Source organism: Festucalex cinctus, chromosome 1, assembly GCF_051991245.1.
Source record: "Festucalex cinctus isolate MCC-2025b chromosome 1, RoL_Fcin_1.0, whole genome shotgun sequence".
NCBI lineage: Eukaryota > Metazoa > Chordata > Actinopteri > Syngnathiformes > Syngnathidae > Festucalex > Festucalex cinctus.
Genome location: NC_135411.1, coordinates 23881955 through 23896733, shown reverse-complemented (window position 1 = coordinate 23896733; position 14779 = coordinate 23881955). Strand labels below are relative to the sequence as shown.

The 14779-nt window shown below is 40.8% G+C and overlaps 1 protein-coding gene across 1 annotated transcript in view; it reads right to left on the bottom strand.

Annotated features, from left to right (window-relative positions):
* LOC144020589 (ephrin type-A receptor 4-A-like) overlaps positions 1-14779 on the bottom strand; it is a 43581-nt gene that overhangs the window by 9282 nt on the left and 19520 nt on the right. Inside the window, exons 6-13 of the mRNA XM_077524217.1 lie at positions 9448-9603; positions 8465-8959; positions 4923-5047; positions 4648-4807; positions 4460-4571; positions 1848-1906; positions 519-632; positions 254-439 (exon numbers count right to left, since the gene is read on the bottom strand). Of these exons, the coding sequence (XP_077380343.1) occupies positions 254-439; positions 519-632; positions 1848-1906; positions 4460-4571; positions 4648-4807; positions 4923-5047; positions 8465-8959; positions 9448-9603 (1407 nt within the window). The remainder of the gene's footprint in view (positions 1-253; positions 440-518; positions 633-1847; positions 1907-4459; positions 4572-4647; positions 4808-4922; positions 5048-8464; positions 8960-9447; positions 9604-14779) is intronic.

Below are 14779 nucleotides of genomic sequence, written 5' to 3'. Positions count from 1 at the left end.
TTTTCTCGATTCATTCCTTTCTTCTTTACTTCCATCCATCCTACTTCCTTCCGCCCTCCTTTTAACTTCTACATTCCCTCCATAAGTCATTTTTTCCTTCATTCTTTCCTGGCATATTTGTGTAGTATTGATGATTTCTACAATTGTGACATGATAGTGGCGCTATTACAGTAAGATGGCTACGTCCCCACTGACTCAATGATCATAATGTCATTATGATGCAATATGCCACCGTTGATCAACGTCAACTCACATCTGGTGACAACTCCCTCCAGCCTGATGATGTTGGGGTGGTCAAACTGCCCCATGATGGACGCCTCCGACAGGAAGTCGCGCCTCTGTTTGTCCGAGTAGCCCGCCTTCAGACTTTTAATGGCCACGTACACTTCTCGCTTCCCGTGCACACGCAAGCGCCCGCTGCACACCTCGCCAAACTCTCCTACGCGGCAAACGGCAAGGTCAGTGCCAAGTAAGCGCGTGGGCGGAGCTTTACGTGTGTGCGGTATTAGCGGGCTCACCCATGCCGATAACTCTCTCGATGTGAATGCAGCTCACGTCGATCTCCTTGGCAAACTCGTGGATGGCCTGATCCGGGTCCTCGTAGGTGAACGGGTCCACGTAGATCTTCACGCCTGACGTGGAGGAAAGCAAACAAGGGTTAAAGTGACTTAGGGGTTGGAACATCCATCCATTTTCTTAACCGCTTGCTCCTCACAAGGGTGGTGCTGGAGCCTATCCCAGCTGGCTCTGGGCAGTAGGCGGGGTACACCCTAAACTGGTTGCCAGCCAATCGTAGGGCACAGAGAGACGAACAACCATCCACACTTACGAACATACCCAGGGACAATTCGGAGCACCCAATTAACCTGCCATGCATGTCTTTGGAATGTGGGAGGAGACCGGAGTACCCGGAGAAGACCCACGCAGGTATGGGGAGAACATGCCATCTCTACCCAGGAAGGCCGGAGCCTGGACTCGAACTGGAGTCCTCAGAACTGGGAGGCGGACGTGCTAACCAGTCAACCAGTCACCCACCGTGCCGTCCGGGATGGAACATTTCAGAAAATGTCTATGGGAATTTAAATTTAAAGAGTAAGTCAACCCTCCAATTTCTTTTTTTTTTTCTTTTTCCAATAATATGTTCTATGCAGTCCCACTGGTCTAAATATGTTATTCTGGTGAATATTGCGTTTGTGGAATAAGAATTAAGCAGCAAAATTCAGCCGTTTTTATCCCTCTCAGGAAGTGGCCATTTTGCCAATGCTGTCAACTGAAGATGACATCAATTATGCTCAGGGCTCAGGCAACGACCAATCACAGCTCACTTGCTTTCTGAAACTGAGCTGTGATTGGTTGTTACCTGAGACCTGAGTAACTGTGACGTCATCTTCACTCGACAACAAGTGGCAAAATGGCTGCACCCTGAGATGGATAAAAATGGCTAGATTTTGCTTCATAACATTTATTCCATCCATCTATCCATCCATTTTGTGAACCGCTTGCTCCTCACAAGGGTCGCGGGTGGTGCTGGAGCCTATTCCAGCTGGCTCTAGGCAGTAGGCGGGGTACACCCTGAATTGGTTGTAATATTAATCAGAATGTCATGTTTAGACGAATGAGGTCACATATAACATATTATGGTCAATACATTTTTACGTGTGACTTCCACTTTAAATTTATGTCCAATTTGGAAACTTTCCATGGGAATGATGGGAACTTAGGAGAATTTTGGGGAATCGAAGATGATGAAAGGTGGGAGTTGTGATACAGCTTCAATTTATGTAAATGTCTTGATAGGATAAGATTTTAAAGTGGTCGATAGCTCGCATCAATATGTGTGCATTTACCTGGATTAAGATGTTTCTCCTCCTCTGAGTCCTGCTTGGTTTTACTGTACTTGCTCCTCCTGGTCACAAATGATAATTATACTTAGCATACATTAAAACAAGATAGTGATTTCTCCCATATTTACATTGACGTTTTTTTTTTTCCTTTTTGGGAAAGTGATGACAATGAGAAGAGAGAGCAGGAAGGACGCGGCGTGAGCACATGAAAGCGTTTGGGAAACAGGAGGAGGGGATTGGGTTGACATCAGGTAGTATGAGATAAAAGGTTTTTTCCACTAAACAAAGAAAGTATTCCAAAAAAAACAAAAAAAACCTTTGTGGATGAACAGGAACAGGTGTGTTTAATGTGCATCTGTGCGCACCTGCTACGGCTTTGTGTGCATGCGTGTGTGTGTGTAAGGGAGAGAGCGGAAGCTGACACACACACACACACACACACAGAAGAGGAGACAGTGATGACAAGTCAGGGACAAACGGATTATCACTGTCTCCATGCTAATCCCCTTTCAAAAACTGCAGGTAACACACACACACCTTATTTGGCCGCACAATATTAGCGCTAGCGTGGGCGTCTCTTAATGATAGTGGCGGCGTTTAAGGCAAATGCATTATGCATTAAGAATACGCTCAATGGGCACTTCATTGGGCACACCTGCACTAGCTAATGAGAGCCAATGCAAGCACTGAATCAGAAACTGGGCTTCATAAAGAACACGTGGTATTAAAAAAACATTAGAACATGTTTTTGTTACAATTTGTACACAATTTAGATGAAATTAAAGAAAAAAAACATTGCTTCTTCTATGGACCCTGACACACTTATACTGTAATATTAAAAATAAGGAAAATGTTAAAAATAGCATTTAGAATTCATTGTATTTTAAATGTGTGTGAATAAGTTGAACACAGCAACATAATACAATAAAATTAGCTCTTGACTTCTCAGGAAAGCAGTAATATTAGTCGTTCATCGCAGAGGATAAAGAATATGCCTGTGAGTATTGTTTTGTTGTCTCTACATATGTTTGTGCTCATTTGTATTCAGACATCCATTGCTTAAAGGGTAAAAAGTAAAAACACAAATGCTAATTGTTAACATGTGTACTTTTAGTTTTCCCATTGCATGTTAGCAATTAAAGGGAAATAAAGTCAAACATTTTCTTTACAATTAAAGTAGTCTATGCGCCCCCACTAGTCTATAAGAATTCTGATTTATTTTGTGTTTGTGGAATATGAATGAAGTAGCAAAATCCACCCGTTGTTATCCATATCAAGGGGCGCCATTTTGCCACTTCCTGTCAAACGAAAATGACTTGACAGTTGCTCAGGTAACAACCAATCACAGCTCATCTTGCAAACGTCACATGACCAAACTCAGAAACCATGTGATCCATGATTGGCTGTTATATGAGTCCTAAGCAAAATTGGTGTCATTTAAATGGCTGGATTTTGCTTCTTAATTCATATTACACAGACGCAATATTAATCAGAATGCCGTGTTTTGTAAAGAACATTAATTTTTGGGTTGACTTCCCTTTAAGATAGTGGCACCTATTTGGTTGTTTAAATACACAATACAGGACTGTCTCAGAAAATTAGAATATTGTGATATATAATATTGTGAAGTCCATTATTTTCTGTAATGCAATTAAATAGGCAAAAATGCTATACATTCTGGATTCATTACAAATCAACTGAAATTGCAAGCCTTTTATTATTTTTAATATTGCTGATTATGGATTACAGCTTAAGAAAACTCAAATATCCTATCTCAAAATATTAGAATATTTCCACAAACCAAGTAAAAAAAAATGCCATATTCAGCAATATTAAAACAATAAAAGGCTTACAATATTTCAGTTGATTTGTAATGAATCCAGAATGTACTGTATGGCATTTTTGCTTATTTAATTGCATTACAGAAAATAATGGACTTTATCACAATATTCAAATGATCTGAGACAGTCCTGTATATAATTGTCTTTGTCTTGTTTTCAGTTTGACAGTAACTGCTGAAAGTGGCAATAAACAGCTTGAAAGCTCTTTTGAGAAGCAAAATTGTTCCAAGAAGCATCTCAGCATCAACCAGATGTGAAATAATTGCTGATGTTTCTATGCAAAAATTGCTGAACTGTGCAAAAACCATTCACAACTCTCACCTATTTCGTTTACTGTTCTTATGTACTTGTACAATTCTGAAGCACACATTCTCATTTTTTGTAATTTTATTATTTGATTCCATGTTTTTGTTTCCTGTCGAAGTTGTAGACAGCAAGCGTCAAGTTAAGGCTGCACTAATTGGGAACCTACAGTTCATTTCACAAAAAGTGGTACGCGTGTTCATTGTGATTGAACTGCTCATGGTTGACATGGTTGACAGGAAACAATTCACAGATGCCTCTCGGTATCACGCAGTGCACTTCTAACTGGAATAATACACACACTGAACACAATTAAAATAACTTTGACAACATCAATCAGAACATTTTTATCTTCCGGCGCTCTGCATGAGATCCCATTGTAAGTCTACTGTTGTGGCCAGTGAGCACACATCAAAGTTAGCGAATGTGCACCTGGTTGCATGGTGCGGGTGTGTGTGCGTGTGTGTTTACCTGCGACTAATGATGAAAACAGCTGCAGATATAAGCAACAGAATTCCAACCCCGCTCACGGACAACAACAGGAAGGCAGAGTTGACGCCTTCTCCAATCAGAGGGAAGGGATCTAATAGGAAACAACAACATTATTCCTCACTACAAACATAAACGTGATAACACCAAAACGGGCAATATCTGCACACCTGAATTGGTGGCAAATTCGAACGGGGTGCTGAACTCTCCATATCCGGCGGCGGTGCGAGCTCGCACGTGAAACACGTAAACGGTGAGCGGGTTGAGTCCCGTGACTTCCATGCTTCGAGAGAAGGTCCTCATTATCCGGTAGGACCTCTCCCTCTGATCCTGATTAGATGGGACAAAGGGAGGCCTCCTTTGAATGCCTGACAACAAACCCGTCTGACAAAATATTGGCATTCCAGACAACTGGCCGGGCTCCATTAACCTGCCGGACGCTCACCTTCTCATAGAACTTGACCTCATATTCCAGGATGACCCCGTTGGGGTGATCGGGCTGTTGCCATGACAATGACAAAGTATGCCTGGTGACATCGGTGACTTGAATGGAGGACACAGGAGAGGGAGCTGAAAGACACGAGGAGATCTGTATCATAACACAAGAATTTTGTGAAATAGCATTCCGTTAAATGCTGTGAATAACATGCGCCCGTGTATAACTCGTCCCCCCCCTACCAAAATCACCCTTAAAAAGCATTGTTTATTTTTTTTTTTTATGTGTACGTGTTTATAATACGGTCCCCTGATTTGCTGGTATCCTTTATTATCAGAGTGAATAGCACGAATGAATAAAGATTTTAAAAAATAAGTGCAAATGCTTTTAGATCCAGATTAAAATCTAAGCACTTTTCCTATACCTATCACTAATTAAGGTCTAATTAAGTATTTTTTCATCATGTGTTTGAAAATATTTTCTTGCACTGTACACTTTCTCTTTTAGTCATTTTAGTAAGTGGTTTTTTATTTGTTTACTTTGCTTAACTATCTTTGTAACTGAATTTAAAGTGAAGTGTATTGAGTTACATTGTGTATGAAATGCGCTATAATTCAGTGATAATATATATTTTTTAAACCCCTATAGGAGTACTTAGTAGGTACTGCTAAACATCTAAAGTTAATGTTAAAGCTGTTCATTTCTTATTAACACCCCCCTAACTTAGTATTATTCACAGGATTTTACTGCCCTGCGATTGGCTGGCAACCAGTCCAGGGTGTCCTCTGCCTACTGCCCAGAGCCAGCTGAGATAGGCGCCAGCAGCCCCCGCGACCCTTGTGAGGAATAAGCGGTCAAGAAAATGGATGGATGGATCACAGGATTTTACATTACATATTATGCACCATGCATAGGTATAAACTAGAGCTGAGGGATTACCGATACCAGGTATCGTTATCAGCCTTATTTCAAGGTGATATTTTTGAGTGAAATCAAAACAATAGAAAATTACCATGAATTTCATGAAATTTTAAGGAAAAACGTTATATCGGGATGTGTAGGTCTCTCTTTGAAATTATCTGTCTGGGGAAATTTTATTTATCAAATATTCTAGCAATATTGGTACTTGGTATCGGTGACTACTCAAGAGAGTTGAGTACTTTTACTGGTATCGGTCTGAAACAAGTGGTACCAAACATCCCTATTTTAAAGCGTGCAATTATATTCAATTATAGAAGTAATGTATGGTGAACCTTTTCTCCACAATCCCATTGACCCAGTGCTCAAGAGAACTAACCTAAATCTTATTCTGTCCTATTCCAGTGAGGCAAAACGCCTCGCTCACTCTATAGCTCCCCATCGCTCCATTTTCCACAGCTGACGCGCGTCGTGACGCGGAGCCATATGGCTGTGCAGGTCGAGCTTGACACATCCCAGGCACGCGCTCATGTTGTGCACTCGCAGCTAACTTATTTCCCCGGGGCACCTCCAACTTAGCAGGTGTGCCACTTTTCAAAATGCCAATTCTAAGTCTGAAAGCCAAGATAGTTGAGCAGAAAAAAAAACTAATGGAGGGCATGTGTGCGGGAAACGCCACAGAGTCTCAGCCAACACCCTCGCAACTAAAATGAAACACACCATAAAAACAAAACGAGTCGTTTTTAAGTGCTTATCAAAGGACACAAGGAAGCAGTCCCTTTTCGATACATTTATAGCTTCCTGGAAGTATTTATTTAGCTTTGTGTGTTTCGTTTTTGTGTGCACAGCGCTCACTATTTGCATTGAAGTCGGTGATGTGCACTTCCCAGATGCTTTCTGACATCTGCTTGAGAAGACCCCTATAATTAATTCAGCCATTGTTTCATGTAGGAGGACAGTGTAATAACTATGGCAACAATGAATGAGATTATGCTAAGGCAGTTGCTAGTGGAGAGAACGCAATAGGATGTTTGCATTGTCCACATTACAGACTTGTTGCTGCTAAAAGCCATTAAAAAAAAACAAAAAAAAACATTAAAATGCTGATGATGTATTTGGCAAACATGTGTAGTTTTTTTGCAAATAATACTCGTTTCAAAATAACTCTTTCCTGCAGTATTGATTTGCCATATAAGAATGTTGCTACATAAAATTTATAGCATGCTTTTGCAGTTTGGCTAATCCGCATTCAAGCATAAATTAAAAATATATGTCCCAAAAGTCACTATACAATATCTTTTCTTTTCTCTACTATACAATTTCTTTCATAAACTTATTAATTCATCATTGGAGCAGTGTTGCAAAACTGCACTTTTGTGCTACTTTGAGAAGATTTATGGCCACGCTGCTCCAACGAGCAGTAAAATTTACACTATCTATGGAAAGTTTCTCGAAACAGGAGGAAAAGCCGACTACTATGGCGGACCAAAACTGACAAAAATTACAAATAAATACATAAATAAAAGTGAAAATAAAAACAGATGTAAAAAATATAATTCAAGAATTAAATGCAAAAAATAAATATAAATGGAAATAAAAACATATATCTATCTATCTATCTATCTATCTATCTATATATATATATATATATATATATATATATATATATATATATATATATATATATATATATATATATATATATATATACACGAAAAACGAGATTCACAAAATAAAAATAAATTTAAATAAATGTGGAAATAAATGCAAAAGTAAATATACAAATAGAATTAAATATCAGTCAATAAATAAAAACGCTCTGCTCTCGTATTTATTTATTTCATGCTACAGACGCTCTGTCAGCACGAAATGTTATTCAAATGAGGGGGCGGTCCTAAACGTTCCTTGGGTTGGTTGCAATGGTTGTTTGCCTTTCAATGGTCAAGTGAGCGGGTCGGCTAACAAGGAAGTCTCGCCGGCTTGCATGGAGAGCTTCAGCAATGGATGACGATCTCGTCCACTGTCACCACAACTTGCTCGAAGAAAGGACAAGATAGTCGTCCATTGCTGGACCTCTCCATGTAAGCCGGCGAGACTACATTGTTTACCGACTTGCTCACTCATCTAGGCAGTTTGCAACGGTTGATGTTGTTTGCAATGTTTGCAACATTTGAATAACATTTCGTGCGGACAGAGCGTCTGCAGCATGAAATAAATAAATGTTAGAGCAGAACGTTTTTACATTTCTTTCCACATTTACTTTTATTTTGTGAATCTCGTTTTTTATTTTTGTATTTATTTTAATCTTATTTATGAATACAGATAGATTTTGTTTTTATTTCCATGTATATTATTTTTAATTTTTATTGATATTATTTTATTTCTTATTTTATTTTTTATTTCAATTTTGAATGATATTTTTATATCATTTTTTTCCCCCCACTTTTGTTTATTTATTTATTTATTCATTCATTCATTTTTAATGTTGGTAGTTTTGGTCCTCCATATACTACTACGACCCATACACTCTCCTAGAGCAGGCATTTGTGAAAAGAGCCCTCCACCGGAACTCATCGTTGAATCTCGTAATCATCAAAAATCCCACACATCATTGGCAATCAAACAGTTCTTACCAGCTTGATTGGTTGTTACGGAGACAGACACACTCTGGGCGGCCCCAGCAGCAGCACCCTGGGACACCCCGTTACGTGCCTGCACGATGAAAGTATAGTGAGTGTGGGCTCTGAGCTCGCTCACCACCACTCGGGTGCCCCTCAGCCCGGTCTGGTCCGGAGAGAAAAGCACGTCCGAGCTGCAAGGTTGGCACAGTTGAGAGCCTGAGGCCACTCTGGCGGAATCTCTCTGATAAACGGCTCTCCCCATCTGGACTTCAGGTCCCACAATCCCCTGGTCTGACTGCATCCCCTGGCCGGCGTGCTGAGCATCAGGTTGGGAACTCGTATGATTCCTGGGAGTGGTTTTATCCGAGCCGCCGCTTTGACAAACGAGACACTCCAGGTTGTAGCTGATGTCGCTTCGACCTCCCAGCCGGCGAGGAGGGCTCCACTCCAGAACCACTGAGGTTTCATTCACCACTGAAATCAGCTGCTGTGGTGCTGATGGAGGCTCTGAGGAAGGATGAATGAAGGTTCACAGTAAAGTTAAATGATCCGAAGGTTGAAGTCTACAATTGTGGCAGAACGCTAAAGTTTATACTGTTGGAATGTTTTGTTTTTTGGTGAACAAATTACAGTTGGCATTTTTTTTTTCCCAAGCCAAGAAGACCACATGCTCCATACAGGCATAATTAAGTTTTACGACGGAGCTCTCCAACTTCACTGGAGAGGCTTAGATAAGCAGACAAGGAGAAAGAGAACATTTATTCACGTCAGAGTCCGAACTGCCTAACAGGATGTGGATGGCGGTTTAGTCACAAGTAATAGGATCACGAAACAAGACTGCCATTTAGACAAGTGCGTGTCTACTGTTTGGTTTGCATGTGGAGGAGGGGATGCGTTGAGTTGGGTTTGCAACGTGTTGTCTGTGTTTTGACTAAAAGTCATTGTCTCGACATGTTTTCCATGATTGCAATGAGTGGACCAATGTGTTTTCTTACGGGAACAAGCCATGGACGGAGGGTCGCTGTCAGCTCGAAAGTAACCAGTGTGGCAGTCACAAACCGTCGACCCTTCTCGAAGGGAGTAGCTGTGTGGAGGGCACTTGGAGCATCCCACGTCAGATGACCTGGACTTGTAGAAACCAGCGGAACACGCTGCAGAAAGACACAAACACGAGCTACGTCATAATCCAATACCAATTTTTTTCTGGCGTCATACCAAAGTTCAAATCCGTTTACATATTTTTGACTTATGTGTCTTCTAAAGGTGGCACACCACAGAGAAGAGTATTGTTAACATTGTCACATTTGAATGATTCAAAGTGTATAAAAAGAGACTTCAAAATGATGAAAAATCAAGCAGTTAATATCTCTGCTACAACTTGGAAGGCCTCGGGTGGCTAAATATACTGTATCAGGGGCTTTTCCATGCTACAACGAGGCACTCTAAAAGCAGCCACAGACTGGGTGTGTCATAGCGTGTGGAACGAGGATGTGGTGGATGGACCCAATGGCGAAGAAACAAGGCAGGGAGACAGATAGGAAGGGAAACGTGAGGAACTTTATTTACAACCAAGATGGTGATGGACACGACGGGACAGGACGTGAGCAGACTGGTTAGGATGTGGACAAACTTGGCAGGACTGACTTGGCCGAACGTGGACAGACTTGTCAAGATGTGGACAGACTTGGCAGGACAGACGGGGCATGATAGGACGACTTGGCTAGACGTGGAGAGACTTGAATTGACGTGGAGAGACTTGAGTTGACGTGGAGAAACTTGACTAGACGTTGAGAAACTTAACCAGACATCGACACTACGAACATGGCTTAGCACACCTCAACTGGACAAGACAAGACAACACTAACGAGACACTAACAAGACACACCTGGGAAACGCAGCAGGCAGAGGGCACTAATTAGCAACATACGGGGAGGAGAGACACACACAGGTGGACGAGGTTAACTATAATGAGACTAGGGGAGACAAAACCTGACAAAAAGACAACATAAACACCCAAAACTAAACCAAAACCCAACCCCCCAAAACTGAAACATGTCAAGTTAGACAAGTTGCGCTTTTTCCTTTTGACATGCGCACACTCATGGTTGACAATGAGGCACTCTAAAGCGGCCACATCAGCGGGCTAGCTGTTGGGAAGATGCATTTTCGAGTGTAGGCACTAACGAATGAACAGATCAACGAAGGTGCTTAAGTTCTTATACAGTATGGGCGACCCAGGTCAGAATTTAAAGTTTGTTACGTGGCGCTGTTGTAGCCACGCCCCCTAAAAAGTTAGGTAAACCGAAATGGTGAAAAACAGTTTAACGATATAGCTCCAGCCTTTTTTAGCAATTATCTGCAAATGTGAATCACTCTGAATTCACTTTACAGGGTCTTTAAGTCTCTGTTACAGATATAATCCAGATAATTACCAAACGTTAATGAGGAAATTAGACATGCAGGTAAAAAATGGAGCCTCCCCTCCCCTGCATCGTGTACTGTGGGGGCTTTGGCCACCAGTGTAGCATTTTGCCTGCATCCCAAGCCGAAGCGGCACTGATGTGCCAGCAGTTTCCTGCAGCTAATCATCACTGATCATCAGTGAAGCTGTTAAAACATGAGGAAAGGCGGCAACGTGCCAGCTAGATCAGGCGGAGACAGAAGACTGCCGGCGAGCTGCTTGCTCACTCTGCATGCTTGAAAACACGTAATAAAGGGGGTGGAAGAAAACTCAGCAAATGGTTTTGGAGGTCTAAATAGTATTTAGAAACATCAAACAGAAATGTATGGTGAATGTATTGGAAAGGTACACCTTCTGTACTTTTTGGAACTTCAACCTGGTCACACACGAGTATATTTTTGTGACTTGGAAATGAGCCAGTCAACTTGGAGCCCAATTATAGCACTATGGGCCGGGTACATTTGTGTAGCATTTCATCAAAAGTATGCATAGTAATTTGTTTTGTTAATTGTCATGCAGGGACAGTATTTCTTGGACACTGATTAATGTTAGTTGGAACAAATCCCTGTTTTCGGTTATTTATTAAGAATAAATGTCTATTTTATCTCTAGTGGGGCTGGGAAATTAATTGAAGTTTAATTTCAATTTTGGCTTCTCACGATCATAAAAATATGAAAATTCAAAGAAAACTAATTAATGTGCCGAATAGTATGATTTATATGCAAGGTCCTGCGGTTTTGAAAGCACCTTGAATGTAACCTGTTGCTTGATACAGCAAGCGTGTGACGTGGATGTCATTTTGGCCTCCCTTAGTGCACTTTAAACTGTTAAATGACGTCCCAGTTAGGGGTGACTGGAACACTAAACACACAACAGTAAGTATTACACGCATTATGAATTTAAATACAAGACAAGTTTCGTTTTTAAGACATTGCTAGAGCTAATACTAAAATCAATGTAAAGTCCCATTGACATGCTAACAGAAAATTAGCATTGACTTTGAGGACTGATATTCCTTCAAATAACCAATGTTCACAAAGAAAGGCACATAGTTTTTCAAATTTGTGAAAAGTGAGTTATATTAAAACTCAATCACAACTTTTTTCTTCTACTCTTCTTATGTTATTGTATCATGTATACTCCATACATGCATGGCACTACACGACCTCTAAGAGGACAACACACAGCAGGAGCAATTTATTTTCATTTATTTATTGTTGTTTTTATTGCTACTATTTTAGTATATTCTTATATTATTACTTTGTTACTAATTTACTTTTGTGGTTGTTCTTTAGTTATATTGAAAGTTGATTTTTCAATGATTTTTTTTTTTTTATTGTCATACAGTGCCAATGCACATTTTAACATGAAATGGCACAAAATGATAACCAAGGTCCCTGTTTAGGCCATTAATAAGTAACATTACTAGATACTTATTTATGATTTCAACGTGTGTAAAGGCACAATTCAACAGAGTGAAAATACAAGAAGCCTGAATTTCACATATTTACAATGTCATTTTGTATTTGGCAAAATGTAATAGAGTGTTAAAGAATAAAATGTTTAACATGTAGGGACAAACAGGCTTGAGGGTATGACCGTAGTTTTAAGTATTTGACTAAATACTAACTTTTGAAATGAATGAATAATCATTTTTTATAATCGTGATTTCATTATCAATCAAAACCAATTATGATTATTAGTTTGCTGCTCTGCAAATACAAGGTGGTAGGCAAAGTTGTATTAATGGATGTTTGGGGTCATGGGGTGGAACCATTTTTTTCTTTTTATTTGTTTGGCCGAGTGATGCACACAAAAAAAGAATTAGAACTACAGTGGGTCATTATAAGCCCAAGAAGTGCAAGAGGCAAAGCTTTTTGTTCCATTCAACAATAAATGTCCCTAAAAAGTAAACAGTGGACATGCAAAAAAATGCTCTTTTCACTCTTTCACGTTTTATCTGCCCTAATTTTGTTGGCTATACTGTATTACATTTCCCAGTGATGTGTGAAAGAAGTGCAGAAATGGACTTCTCCCTTTCATGCCAGAGAAAATACTGAATTTTGCAGTAAACAAGAGAAACATTCGCATGAGATAACGCAACAGTCTGCCATTTTTGATGCTTGTTTTTGCCCTTGAGGGGACAACTCCACAAGACACCTGTCATATTATTGTGTATGTGGCTTCTAAGCCTTGTGGCGAAATGACAGCCCACCCTGCAAGCAATATAATCACAAGCGACTCAGGCCAAGTGACCTTTGACCCGTCATACAGTTCTCTTTTGTCTTCCATATTGACCAGTCAAAGGTCAGACAATAAGATAATTGACGCACTTTGCGCTGCAAGACAACCTCAAGAGTTTCCAAAGAGACGTTTCGACTTTCACTGAACAGTCCAATGAAATGCATCCAACCGCAAACGCAGTTACTGACAGCCCGCACAAACGTAAGTGACATTTACAGAAGAGAAGAGATGCGTAACGAGAGGAGGATCTCTCCCTGCTGTGTACTGAGGGATTTGTGCATTGACAGGGCAACAAAGCAGTAAATGAGAACATAATTATCCATCTTGACATTCACTGGTGGAGCCAACGAGATTGGAGAGCAAAGGGTGAATTTTCCCCTTGTGAATTCCTGAGGGAAAATCCTCAATTTGCTTCCATTGCAATCATTCACCTTCTTCATCATCACGCCACATTCATCTTCGCTGGTGCTCAACCCTCTCACAATTCCAAAGAGATGGAAACATCCCAGTGGCTGCAGGAAGAATGTGTGAGTGTGTGCTCGAGTGCGCGTTAAGATGAGTGGATGAGAGGGAGGAAGTCTTGACTCACACGGACCATCCTGTCCCATCTGTGCGAGCCTCCGTCAATTTAGCCTTTCACACACTCGCTTGCCCTCCCTTTCACACTTTTCACAACCTCCTTACTCGCTTCCTGCACATTTGCTCCACGACCTCCATTTTTCATGCCTTGAATCCCTGATAACTCCAAGTGGATATGAACGTTTCTCTGCCCTGTCCGTGCGCCAAACAACCAGGGAGGCAGCCTTTATAGCTTATTGATGCCAATTTAAACGAGCCCGCGCGGAAAGCTGTTCTGTAAATTCATTAACATGAATCCAATAAAACAATAAAGATAAAATACAGCCAGGGCGAGTAAACAGCGCTTTGAGGGAAAGAGAGGAGCAGTCTGACAAGAGAAAAGAATCCGAGCTGCCGAGGATTTGGGGCTTGATTGCGGGGCTCAGCAAGGCTGTGCCGGGGGGTTGGCGCGACGTCTTTGTCTACATCCAACCCAATCACATATCCCTTTCACCAGCACTCAGGTCTGAATAAGGGAGGATGACAAAGAATGGAAAGCATCTGAAGCTGTAAACTTCCTTCAGCGTCCTCTCATGTCCGCCATTCTCTGTTGTCTGTAGGCTTTTTTTTTGTTGTGGACATCATTAACCCAGTGTGAACTCTCAGGCTGTTGAGAGCTGTGTACAACCTGCATGCTAAACTGATGGATTGTCAACGCATAGTGCATCGTTGTTTCATTAGGCACATAAGGGCTTATCACTAACATCCGCTTGAGTGCTCTTAACACTTGGGAACATAAACGAAATTGATTTGAGACACCTCAAAAACCTGGAGTAAAGAAACTACCCAAACAGATGGTTGATATCAGGCTTAAAAACAGAAGAAGACATGGAGATTGCTCCTCCCACACATCTGGGAAGGCGGGAGTTTGTCTGTGGGATTTTCTGTCCATTTATTCAGAATTTGTTACTGGAAGGGAATCAGGGGTCATCAAAGGGGTCTAGTCCAACCTCGGACTTATAACGCATGATGTTTGTCCATGTACATATTATCTTCAAATCCAA